This window comes from Mustelus asterias, chromosome 7, assembly GCF_964213995.1.
Source record: "Mustelus asterias chromosome 7, sMusAst1.hap1.1, whole genome shotgun sequence".
NCBI classification, from domain to species: domain Eukaryota; kingdom Metazoa; phylum Chordata; class Chondrichthyes; order Carcharhiniformes; family Triakidae; genus Mustelus; species Mustelus asterias.
Genome location: NC_135807.1, coordinates 97,464,654 through 97,477,862, shown reverse-complemented (window position 1 = coordinate 97,477,862; position 13,209 = coordinate 97,464,654). Strand labels below are relative to the sequence as shown.

Sequence of the window (13,209 nt, the reverse complement as noted above, 5' to 3'; positions counted from 1 at the left end):
ATCACAGGAAGGGGTTTTACAGTGTCCTCCACTTTTGCACCCATACAATAAAAAAAGGGATAAGGGAAGGAAAAGGGTACAGGACAGGACCGCATTAAAAATAAGAGTTACAGTTTCACAGTCCAGGATCAAATGCCCAATGATGAATTCCTTCAGAGGCTAGCAGGCTGAAACTATTGCAGAATGATCTGTCTTTCCAAAAGTGAGGACTTCCACAATGAATGAAGGCATGTGGAGATGAATTAGTCTTATAAGCGCCAATACAGGACTTCCGATGTTCCAGCAGTACATAGTGTAGATGAGGGCCAGGCAACTTATCTAGACGGAGCTCTTTCTGCTGCTCCGTGTTGGGTGGTAAAATGGTAGACTGCCTGTGTGCAGTTCCACATGGCAACATTATAAGATCTAGCAGCTTGAGGGTGGTTATGTGACATACCTCCCACTTCTTCTGCGTTTTGGACAAAAGATGTAGTTTTCCATATCTGGAATCTTTTAATTGAGTCAGGGTCCCTTCTATCCTTGCAGACAGATTGTATCCGTGGCCAGTGTTCTGCCTTCAAAATGGAAAGGATGTTGGTGCATTAGTTTAGAATTTGATCTGCTGCACTCACAGGAGGGCATTAGTGCCTCTTTAAAGAACCAAGTCCTTCCTGGTTTCTGAAAGTGAGAAATTCCTCAGGTATGAACCATGGCTGGTCAGGCATGTCAGGGTAAAGCCTTTGTCCATTTAAAAAAATAAAACAACTTTATGAAGTAGCCCGGTTGACACAGATATATTTACTCCTCCCCGTCTTCTGGACAGGACACTACTCTTGATCATCAGCAAAGTGATTGAAGGTATCACCAACAGTGCCATCAAGTGGGACTTACACAGCAATCACCTGCTCACTGATGCTCAGTTTGGATTCTGCCAGGGCCTTTTGGCTCCTAACATCATTACAGACTTAGTCCAAAAGTGAGCTGAAAGTGGCTGACAAATAACTGAATTCAAGACGTGAAGTGAAAGTGTCTGCCCTTAACAACAAGGCAGCATTTGACTGAGTGTGACACCAAGAAACCCTGAGAAAAATTGAAGTCAATGCGAATCAGAAGAAAACTTTCCAATAGTTGGATTCATAACTAGCACAAAGGAAGGTGGTTGTAGTTGCTCGAGATCAATCATCTTAATCCTGGGACATCACTGCAGGAGTTGCTCATGGTCGTGTCGCAGGCTCAATCATCTTCAGCTGTTTCATCAATGGCCTTCCCTCCATCATAAGTTCAGAAGGGAGCATGTTTGCTGATGTTTGCACAGTGTTCAGTATCATTCACAACTCTTCAGATGATGGAGCAATCTGTGCCCGCATGGTGCCCGCATGCAGCAAGTCCTGGACAACATTCCGGCATGGACTGATAGGGGCAAGTAACAATCGCACCACATAAATGACCATCTCCAACAATGGAGAATCTAATCATCCCCCCTTAACATTACCTTTGCTGAATCTCTCTGTATCATCATCCTATGGGTTACTGTTGATCAGAAAATTAACTGGAGAAGCCAAATAAATACAGTAGCTACAAGAGCAGGGTTCGGAATTCTTCAGCGAGTCACTCATTTCTTGTCTCCTCAAGGTTTGTCTACGATCCACAAGTCACAAATATGATGAAGTATTCTGCACTTAACTGAATGATTCCAACAACACTCCAAGAATCTCAACACCATCCAGAACAAAGCAACCGATTTGATCAGTAGGTTGATCCATCCCCTTCAACATTCATTCCCTCCACTGTCAGAGTACAGAGGCAGCAATCTGTATAATTTACAAGATGCACTGCACCGCACCCCCCCCCCCCCCCACCCCCTCCAGGTCAGGTGCCCCACAGCATGTGTCGCCTCATGAAAATGTCCTCCGTGCTCTTTTCCACCGCATGGAGGCGTTTCCTGTACGGGCTGCTGCTGCACACCTTCCACTACCGGGTTCTCGCCTGTCGCCCGGATACATCTTGGTGGGCCTTGTTGCCGCCGGACGGCGGAGGTCCCCAGTGGAGGTCCCTCTACAGAGGGATCTCCCCCAATTATCTTGGGGATCTGGGGTGGAGGGTGTTGCACGCAGCAGTTCCGTACAACCATAGGTTCTTTCAGTTCACGGGCTCCCAAGCTTGCCCCTTTTGTGGTCTTGTGGAGTCCGTGGACCATGTCTATGTTTCGTGTTATAGATTGCACTCCCTTTCCAGTTTTCTGAAAAATCTTTTATTGATGTTTTGTTTGAACTTCAGTCCCACGCTCCTGATCTACGGGCACCTGGCGCAGAGAGGGGCAGGTCAGGATGGCGACCTCCTCGTGAACCTGCTCCTGGGCCTGGCGAGACGCGCCATCAATAGGTCCAGGCAGCGGGCGATCGACGGGGCCGTCCATCCTGACTGTCTGCCCCTCTACCGCGGCTATATTCGCGGCCAGGTGTCCCTGGAGAGGGAGCATGCAGTGTCCACGGATGCAGTTGACACCTTCCGCGCCCGCTGGGCACCACAGGGGCTGGGGTGTATTATTGACCCCGATAATCACCTTTTGATTTAATGTTTTAAGTTTCCTTTGTACTTTGTTTTTGGTTCGGGCTGTTCCCCCTCCTTTTGTGGAGCTGCTCCCTTTAATTTGACCTTAAGTTAATTTGAATTAGTTTATTCTGTTGGTACCAGAAAAGAAATACAAGATGCACTGCAACAATTTACCAAGTTCCTTCAACAGTATCTTCCAAACACACTACCTCTACCAACTTGAAGTACAAAGTCAGCTGCAAGTTCCCCAAATTCCCCTTAAAGTCACACATTATCCTAACATTGAAACATATTGCCATTTCTTAACTGTGGCTGGATCAAATGTTTGGAACTTCCTTCCTAACAGCACCATTTATGCATCTACACTAGATGGGCTGTAGTGGTTCAAGAAGGCTGTCTACCACCATCTTCTCAAAGATATTTAGGGATGGGTAATAAACATTGGCCTTGCCCGCGGCACCTCCATCCCACGATAGAATAAAATAAAGACTGCCACTTATCAGGCCAAGCCTGAATGCTGTGCAGACCTTGCCACACAAGAGCAGAAATTGCTCCATTGGGTGGAATCTCAACGGAATAAATCTGGACACAGTGGAAAGGCCAGTAGCAGGTTGAGAATCCATTGTTACTTGAAGTGGGATTTTCTGTGGGCTTTTTACAGTTACAGCGTCAGCATCCCATTTCCCGATTTCATCGCTAATCATGAGGCCAAGTTTGATGCATCAAACTTGTCAAAGGATGGATTTATAGTTAAAGGGAGTTGCGTAGTAGTCAGAATGGCTGAACTGTGCATGGATTGCTATAGCTTCAGCAACCATCCAAATGTTAATGACGAGAACTTTAAAGGATTAATTGGCCTGGGCATATCTTTGTTGTGCCCGTGTCCAATGCCTTGGATTATGCCAACTGGGCCCTCTGGTTTTATTCTTATTATAGTATAAGTGGTTTTGGTAAAACTAAGTGGGCTTCTGGGCCTTTTCAGAGGGCAGTAAGAGTTAACAATATGGCTGTGTGCCTGGAGCCATCTAAGGCCATCAAGGGTAGGAATGGCAAGTTTCCTTTCTGAAGTGATATCAGTGAATCAATTGCGGGTTTGAAACTTTGATAGTTTGGTCACCATCACTAATGGTCACATATTATTCCAAATGTGTTTAGTTAACTGAATATAAATTCCCAACTGCCATGGTGGGATTTGAATAATTCTGGATTACTCTGGATTACTAATCCACTACCCTGTGCTATAATGTATTCAAGACTAGCATCACACATTTCACTGCTGCAGCTGGTAGTATACTGGGTGTGCTTCATTTTCTAAAAAAAACACTGGACCTTTCTGCCTTCTTGCCTGATAAGGTACATGTTTCTCATGGCACATTATACACCCCAGGGATCAGTGACCATGATCTGAACCTTCATGGCTTCTCCAAATGATCTTGGTGCTCATGCACACAAATGCTTAAAAAAATTACACAGTCAAGCAAATGCATGACAACCACATCATAGAATCATAGAAACCCTACAACACAGAAAGAGGCCATTCGGCCCATCGAGTCTGCACCGACCACAACCCCACCCAGGCCCTACCCCCATACCCCTACATATTTTACCCACTAATCCCTCTAACCTACGCATCTCAGGACACTAAAGGCAATTTTAGCATGGCCAATCAACCTAACCCGGACATCTTTGGACTGTGGAAGGAAACCGGAGCACCCGGAGGAAACCCATGCAGACATGAGAATGTGCAAACTCCACACAGTGACCCAAGCCGGAAATCGAACCCAGGTCCCTGGAGCTGTGAAACAGCAGTGCTAACCACTGTGCTACCATGCCACCCATGTATTATGATAGCACCTTTAACATAAGAAAACATCCCACAGTGTTTCACATGATCATTATGAGGCAAAACTTAATACTACACACATAAAAAGACGAGGACAGATAACCAAATGTTTCATTAAACAGGTGGGCTTTCAGGGGTGTATTAATGGCTAGAAAAGTAGAGAGGTTTCCAGATGGAATTCCAGAGGTTAGGACTTAGACAACTGAGGGCACAGCTGGCAATACCATGTTAAAAAAAGTTCCGATGTTAGATAGTGGAGGTTATAGAGATTCTCAGGGGCATGGGCATAGAGAGATTTGAACAAATGGATGAGAATTTTGAAATCAAGGCATTGCTGGAACAGGAATCAATATAGGCTAACAAGCACATGGCTTATTGGTAAATGGTGCAAGTTTGGATGCCAGCAGAAGAGTTTTGAATGAGTTCAAGTTTAGGGAGAGTGCAAGATGGAACATATATGAACTGGTCAGAGAGAATCTGCATGGATCTATAAAGTTTAAATATTAAAAAAGTTTATTTATTAGTCACAAGTAGGCTTACATCAACACTGCAATGAAGTTACTGTGAAAATCCCCTAGCCGCCACACACCAGCGCCTGTTCGGGTACACTGAGGGAGAATTTAGCATGGTCAATGCACCTAACCAGCACATCTTTCGGACTGTGGGAGGAAACCGGAGCAGCTGGAGGAAACGCATGCAGACACGGGATGAACGTGCAGACTCCGCACAGACAGTGACCCACGCCAGGAATCAAACCTGGGTCACTGCCGCTGTGAGGCAGCAGTGCTAACCACTGTGCCATAATGCCACCGATAAATAAATGTAACTATGAGAGTATGAATGCATAGACAGCATGTGCATCAAACCTTGTGAATTTTTAAAGAACCTAACTAAAGTGGTGAATAAGGGGGTGTCTTTTATTTTATGTACTGCCAAAAGATATTTGGTAAGATTCTGCGAACAAAAATTAGAGTGGAAGGAATTGGAGGTAATCTATTGTTATGGGTGGGGAATTGGTTAGGAGATTGAACACAGACAGTAGAGATAACAGGTGCATGCACTGGCAGGATGTAGTATGTGGAATATCCAGTCAATGAGGTGGGAGTGATGGAGACTAAGATTAAAGATGTCAGTCAGTCTGTCCCTTTACCTTTCCTCCTCCCAGAACTTGGTCACAGCTGGACTATAATTCCCAAGGTCCTCCGCGCGGGTTGCGCATGCGCCTCTGGCAGTATTCACGTGACTCGGAGTCACGAGCAGCATGGCGGAAGTGGAGCAGGTAAATAACAGTGGGCAAGATGTCTGTGTGTGTGTTTCTGCTTCTTATAGTGGGGCACATGGCAGGATGAGGGGGGAAACTGACTAAGGGGCTGTCAGTCACTGTGGGGATGGTAGGTGGGTGGAGGGCCCTCAGGATGCTGTCAGTCTCGGTGCTTCTGTCTGGATTCACAATGTTACAGACATTGCTCGGTTCAGCTTCCCCATTCGTATTATTAAAATAGTATCTGTACAGGAATAAAGCGGCCACGGCGTCACCAGGACTCTGCCTTTTGATTCTATTGTTTAAAGAAAGTTTATGCTGTTTTTCAGTGCTTTGTTTTCAGAATGTATAGGAAAAGCTAGTGCAGAAGTTCATACCGTAACTCATACACTTGCCCCATCATGGATTAAATCATGTAGTCAACATGCTCAGTTCACAGCTGACGTTTTAAAGGTGTTTACAATTAGTATTCCTACTAATCTCTACAGTTTGCAGTTCTAGAGCCCTTAGGTTTTGGTGCAACTCCCCTGTTAGCTATTGTGCTCTAATGAAGAGTCATTCAGACTTGAAACATTGGCTCTGTTTTCTCTCCACAGATTTTGTCAGTCTTTTCCAGTATTTTCTGTTTTTGGACCACTGTTTGTTTCTTATGTACCCCTGATTTTAATTACTCTGCCATTGGCAGATGTGCCTTCAGCTACCAAGGCCTGATGCTCTGAATTCCCACTTCTCTACTTTTATTTCCTCCTCAACCTGCTTTTGGACAGCTGCCCTTGTGTCTCATTTTGTAGCTCGGTATTAAATGTTATTGGAAAATGCTCCTGTGCAGTGCTTGGGATATTTTTAAAATTGTTCATGGGATGTGGGCAGTGCTGGCTGGGCCAGCATTTATTGCCTATCCTTGTGAAGCAGATAGTGTGCTACTTCCTTGAACTGTTGCAGTCTGTTTTGTAGGTGAGAGTGCCTGCCCTTGACGTGAAGGCAGCATTTGAATGAATGTAGCATCAAGGAGCCCAAGTTAATGGGAAACACTGCTGGTTGGAGTCATACCTTGCACAAAAGGAAGATGGTTATGACTGTGGGTGGTGTATCTACAACACGTGAACTGCTGTGGTTATCAAAGGCAGCTCACCACCATCTTCCTGAGGGCAATTAGGGATGGGCAATGAATGCTGATCTAGCCAGTGACACCCACATCCTGTGAATGATTTCAAAAAAACAGTGCTGTGATAGAGAATCCCTAGACTTTGACCTAGTGACAGTGAAGAAATGGCAATGCAATTGCAAGTCTGGGTGGTTTAAAGTTTATTAGTGTCACAAGTAGGTTTACATGAACTTACTGTGAAAATCCCCTCTGTGTGACCTTGGTGGGGAGCTTGCAGATGGTGATATTCTCATTCATCTGCTGGCTTTTTCCTGCTAGGTGGTAGAGGTCGTGGATTGGAAGGTGCTGTTGAAAGAGCCTTGATGTGTTGCTAAAACTTATCTTGTAGATTTTGCCATTGTGCGGCTGTGGTGGAGTAAGCGAATGTGTTTAAGGTGCCAATCAAGCGACCTGCTTTGATCTGGACAGTTGTATTGCTGGAGCTGTACTCATCCACACCCGGTGCGGAGAGGGGAGGGTCGGGATGGTGACCTCCTCGTGAACCTGCTCCTGGGCCTGGCGAAACGTGCCATTTACCGGTCCAGGCAGCGGGCGATCGAGGGGGCCGTCCATGCTGACTGTCTACCCCTCTACCGCGGCTACGTTCGCGGCCGGGTGGCCCTGGAGAGGGAGCATGCGGTGTCCACGGGCGGGATTGCTGCCTTCCGCGCCCGCTGGGCACCGCAGGAGTTGGGGTGCATTATTGACCCTAATAATCACATTTTAATTTGATGTTTTTAAGTTTCCTTTGTACTTTGATTTCTGTTCGGGCTGTTTCCCCCTCCTTTTTGGGGAGCTGCCCCTTTTACTTTGTCCTGATTTAATCTGAGTTTGTTTATTTGGTTTGACCTAAAAAGAGGGCAAATGGGGAGTGTTCCATTACATTCTTGTGTTTGTAGATTGTGGACAAGTTTTGATGAGCCACAAGTTGAATTACTCTGCACAGAATTCCCTCTTACGGCCACAGTATTTATGTGGTTGATACTGTTCAGTTTCTGGTCAGTGGTAGCTTGCAGGACATTGATAGTGGGAGATTTATTATTGGAGATGATTGTTGCCTGGCACTTAAGTGGCAAGTAACATTCATGTACACATCAGACCAAGACTGAATATTGTCCAGGTCTCCTTTTGCAAATGGATGTGGATCATTTCAGTACCTGAGAAGTTGCAAATGGTGCTCAACATTGTGTAGTCATCTGCAAACATCCCCGCTTCTGACTTGTGATGGATGGAAAGTCATTGATGAAACACCTGAAAATTGTTGGGCTGAGGACCTGTGGAACTCCTGCATCGATGTACAGCCACCTTCATCTGTGCTGGGTGTGGCTCCACCAATGGAGAGTTTTCCCCCTAATTCCTATTGACTTCAGTTTTGCTGGGACTGCTTGCTGCCTAAACTCGGTCAAATGCTGATTTGATGTCAAGGGCAGTCACTCACCTCACCATTAGCTCTTTTGTGCATGTTTGAACCAAGGCTGTAACAACGTCAGGAGTCGAGTAGCTCTGGCGAAACCCAGAGTGTGTATCAATGAACAGGTTATTGCTGAGTAAGTGCCTCCTGATAAGAGTAGATTGGGGTGGTAATTGGCTGGGTTTGTTCTATTTCTGAAGACTGGACTTACCTGGGCAATTTGCCCCATTGCTGGGTAGATACCAGTGTTATGGCTGTACTGGAATAGCATGGCCAGCGTCATGGCTGGTTCTGGAGCACAAGTACTATTGCCAAAGGCTCCATAGCTTTTACAGTATACAGTGCCTTTAGCTATTTCTTGATATCACATGGAGTAAGTTGAATTGTCTTAAGATTGGTGTTTATGATGCTGGAGACCTCAGGAGGAGGCTGAGATGGTTCTTGCATTCAGCAGTTAGTCATAAAGCAATACAGCATGGAAACAGGCCCTTTGGCCCAACTGGTCCATGCCAACCATGGTGCCCTCCCAGCTAGTCACAAGTGTCTGCGTTTGGCCCACATCCCTCTAATCCATGTACTTATCCAAATACTTTTAAAATGTTGTTATTGTACCTGCCTCAACTACATTCTCTAGCAGCTCATTCCATATACATATTACTCTCTGCATGAAGACGTTGCCCCTCGGGTCCCTTTTAAATCTTTCCCCCCTCACCTTTTAAACCTATGCCCTTCAGCTTTCAATTCCCCTTCCCTGGGAAAAAGACTCTGCATTCATGCTATCTATGCCTCTGATGATTTTCGTACACCTCAATAAGGTCACCCCCTCATTCTCCTATATTCCCAGGAATAAAGTCCTAGCCAGGCCAACCTCCCCCTATAACTCAGGCCCGCTAATCCTGACAACATCCTCATAAGTCTTCTTTGCACTGTTTCCAGTTTATCAATGTCTTTCCCATTACAGGGGGTCCAAAAATATGTGGGTTAGGTTTGATTGGCCATGCTAAATTGCTTCTTAGTGTCAGGGGGATTAGTGGAGTAAATGTGTGGGGTAACAGGGATAGGGCCATGGTGGGATTGTTGTCAGTGCAGGCTCGATGGCCAAATGGCGGCCTCCTGCACTGTAGGTATTCTAGGATTCTATTCTAAAACTGTACACAATGCTCCAGGTGCGGCCTCACCAATACTTAGACAACTGTAACACAATGTCCCAGCTCCTGTACTCAGTGCCCTGACTGATGAAGGCCAGCGTGCTAATCACCTTCACTACCCTATCTACCTGTGATGCCACTTTCAATGAACTATGTACTTGGACTCCTAGATCCCTCTGTTCCTCAACACTCCCCAAGCCCCTACCATTCACTGTATAGGCCCTATCTTGGTTTGACTTTCCAAAATGCAACACCTCACACTTATCTGTATAGAAATCCATTTACCAGTCCTCGGCCAACTTCCCTAACTGATCAAGAACCCCCTGTTTTGATAACCTTCTTTGCAATCAACGATACCTCCTAATTTAGTATCATCTGCAAACTTACTAACCATGCCCTTGTACATTCACATCCAAATCATTTATATAAGTAACGAATAAAAGGGTCCCAACACCGACCGCCGAGGCATACCACTAGTCACAGGTCTCCAATCTATCAACCATCACCCTCTGCTTCTTACCATCAAGCCAATTTTGAATTCAATTAGCTTGCTTTCCCTGGATCCGATGCAACCTAACCTTCCAGCCTGCCATGCGGGACCTTGTCAAAGGCTTGTACTCCTATCCTCATCCTTCCTCTTGGTTATTTCTTTTAAAATCTCTAAAAGATTCATCAGACATGACTTCCCACAGACAACCGTGCTGACTAATCAGACCTTGACTATCCAAATGTTAGTAGATCCTGTCCCTCAGAATCCTCTCCAGCAATTTACCCACCACTGATGTCAGGCAAGGGCCTGTAATTCCCTGTCTTTGCTACCCTTTTTGAACAACTTTAGTCACCTTCCAGTTTTCCAGAACTTTACCAGTGGAAAGAGATGAAGCAATGTTTTCTGTGGTGCCTAAGATCTGAGGATGTGTTTGATCAAGCCCTGGGGATTTATCCACCTTAATGTGTTTTAAGGCTGCAAAAGCCTCCTCCCGAGTAATATGCATGTGGCCCAAAACATCATCACTTGTTTCCCTTGTTTCTTTACCACCTGTGATGTTCTCCGCAGTAAACACCGAGAAGAAACATTCATTAAAAATTTCATCCATTTCCTGTGGCTCCACACACAGATGGCCATGCTGATCTTTAAGAGCACCTATTCTCTCCCTAGCCACCCTTTTACTCTGAATATAACTACAGAACCTCTCAGGATTTTCTTTAACCTTTTTGCTGTCTTGAGTTCCTCAAGTTTGCTCTTACACTTTTTATAGTCATCGATCACTTGTCCCTGATTGCCTAAACCCAGTGTATGCTTCCTTTTTCCTGACCAGAGCCTCAATATGCCTTGTCAGCCAGGGATCCCTAAACTTGCCAGCCTTTCCCTTCACTGTAACAGGAACATACTGTCCCTGGACTTTTTGAAAGTACAGCGTCCCATTTACCAGTTGTTCCTATCTCTTCAAAGACTCAAACAATCGACCTCTGCTAGATCCTGCCTAATGCCCCCAAAATTGACCCTGCTCCAGTTTAGGACCTTAATCTGTGGACCCGTCCTATCTTTTTCCATAACTATTTAAAAACTAATAGTGTTATGGTCACTGGACTCAAAGTGCATCCCGACTGACACTACAGTCATCCTACCTCGTTTCCTAAGAGGAGGTCTAGTGATGCACCCTGCCTAGTAGGGCCCTCTATATATTGATTCAGGAAACTTTCTTGGACATATTTAACAAATTCCACCCCATCCAGGCCCTTTGCACTATGGGTGATCCAGTTAATACCGGGGAAATTAAAATCTCCCACTAATACTACCCTATTATTCTTACAACTATCTGCAATCTCTCTACATATCTGCTCCTCTGGTTCCTGCTGGCTATTGGGGTGTCTATAGTTCCATCAGAGTGACCATCCTTTTCTTGTTTCTTAAGTTCTACCCATATGGCCTCATTTGGCAAACCCCCAACAATATCCTCTCTAAGAACCTCTGCTGAAGATGGCTGCAAGTGCTGCAACCTTCTCTTTTGCACTGCTCCAGTTAGTTGTTTAATTGTCCTCCACCATTCACAACTGGTTGGTGACAGAACTGTCGAGCATAGATTTGATCTGTTGGCTGTGGGATCGCTTAGTTTTGTCTAAGGATGCAGCTTCTACTATTTGGAATGTGAGCAGTTCTATGTTGTAGCTTCACCAAGTTGACACCTCATTGTTAATTATATCTGGTCCTGCTCCTGGCATTTCCTCCTACTCTTTTCATTGTACCAGGCTTGATCTTAATGGTCGAATGGAGATATACTAGGCTGCGGCTACAAATTGTGGTTGTTTACAATTCTGATGATGGCCCACAGTGCCTCATGGGTGCTCAGTTTTGAGTTGCTACATCTGTTTGAAATCTATCCCATTTAGCACGGTAATGCCACACAACACAATGGAAGGTATCCTGTATGTGAAGATGGGACTTTGTCTCCACAAGGAATGTGCGGTGGTTGTTCCTACCAATACTGTCATGCACAGATGCATCCGCAACAGGTAGATTGAAGATGATGAGGTCAGGTATGTTTTTACCTTTAGGCACCCACATAACCTGCCGAAGACCCAGTCTAGCAGCCCTTAGGGCTCAGTCAATAGTGGTACTACTGAGCCACTTTCGGTGACAAATATTGAAGTGTCCCATCCAGAATATGTTCTGTGCCCTTGCCATCCTCTGTACTTCTTCCAAGTGGGGTTCAACATGAATGAGTACAGATTCATCAGCTAAAGAAGGACGGTAGGTGGTAACCAACAGGAGGTTTCCTTGTCCATGTTTGACCTGATGCTATGAAACTTCATGAGGTCCAGAGTTAATGTTGAGGACTCTCAGGGTAACAGAAAGCAAAGAGTGGGGGTAAATGGGTGTTTTTCTGGTTGGCGATCAGTGACTAGTGGTGTGCCTCAGGGATCAATGTTGGGATCGCAATTGTTTACTATTTACATAGAAGATTTGGAGTTGGGTACCAAGTGTAGTATGTCAAAATTCGCAGATGACACTACGATGAGTGGCAGAGCAAAGTGTGCAGAGGACGTTGAAAGTCTGCAAAGGAGTATAGATAGTCTGAGTGAGTGGGCAAGGGCAGATGGAGTACAATGTTGGTAAATGTGAGGTCATCCATTTTGGTAGGAAGAACAGCAAAATGGACGATTATTTAAATGGTTAAAAAATTGCAGCATGCTGACCAGAGGCATGGAGTTTAAAAACAGTGAGGTTATGTTGCAGCTGTATAAGGTGCTGGTGAGGCCACACCTGGAGTACTGTGTACAGTTTCAGTCTCCTTACTTGAGAAAGGATATACTGACACTGGAGCGGGTGCAGAGGAGATTCACTAGGTTGATTCCGGAGTTGAGAGGGTTGGTTTATGAGGAGAGATTGAGTAGACTGGGGCTATACTCATTGGAATGCAGAAGAATGAGGGGAGATCTTCTAGAAACATATAAGATCATGAAGGGAATAGATAAGATAGAAGCAGGGAAGTTGTTTCCACTGGCAGGTGAAACTAGAACTAGGGGGCATGGCCTCAAAATAAGGGGGAGCAGATTTAGGACTGAGTTGAGGAGGAACTTCTTCACACAAAGGGTTGTGAATCTGTGGAATTCCCTGCCCAGTGAAGCAGTTGAGGCTACCTCATTCAATGTTTTTAAGGCAAGGATAGATACATTTTTAAACAGTAAAGGAATTAGGGGCTATGGTGAGTGGGCGCATAAGTGGAGCTGAGTCCAAGAAAAGATCAGCCATGATCTTATTGAATGGCGGAGCAGGCTCGAGGGGCCAGATGGCCTACTCCTGCCCCTAGTTCTTATGTTCCCAACTGTATATCATTGTACTGCTACCTCTGGGTCATTCCTGTTGCT

At 45.3% G+C, this 13,209-nt stretch overlaps 1 protein-coding gene across 1 annotated transcript in view; it reads left to right on the top strand.

Moving 5' to 3' along the window:
* The first annotated feature begins 5,601 nt into the window (after positions 1-5,601).
* The window catches only part of vps41 (VPS41 subunit of HOPS complex), a 169,899-nt gene continuing 162,291 nt past the window's right edge, over positions 5,602-13,209 (top strand). The window contains exon 1 of the mRNA XM_078216544.1: positions 5,602-5,654. Coding sequence (XP_078072670.1) covers positions 5,637-5,654 — 18 coding nt within the window. The 5' untranslated portion in view covers positions 5,602-5,636. The remainder of the gene's footprint in view (positions 5,655-13,209) is intronic.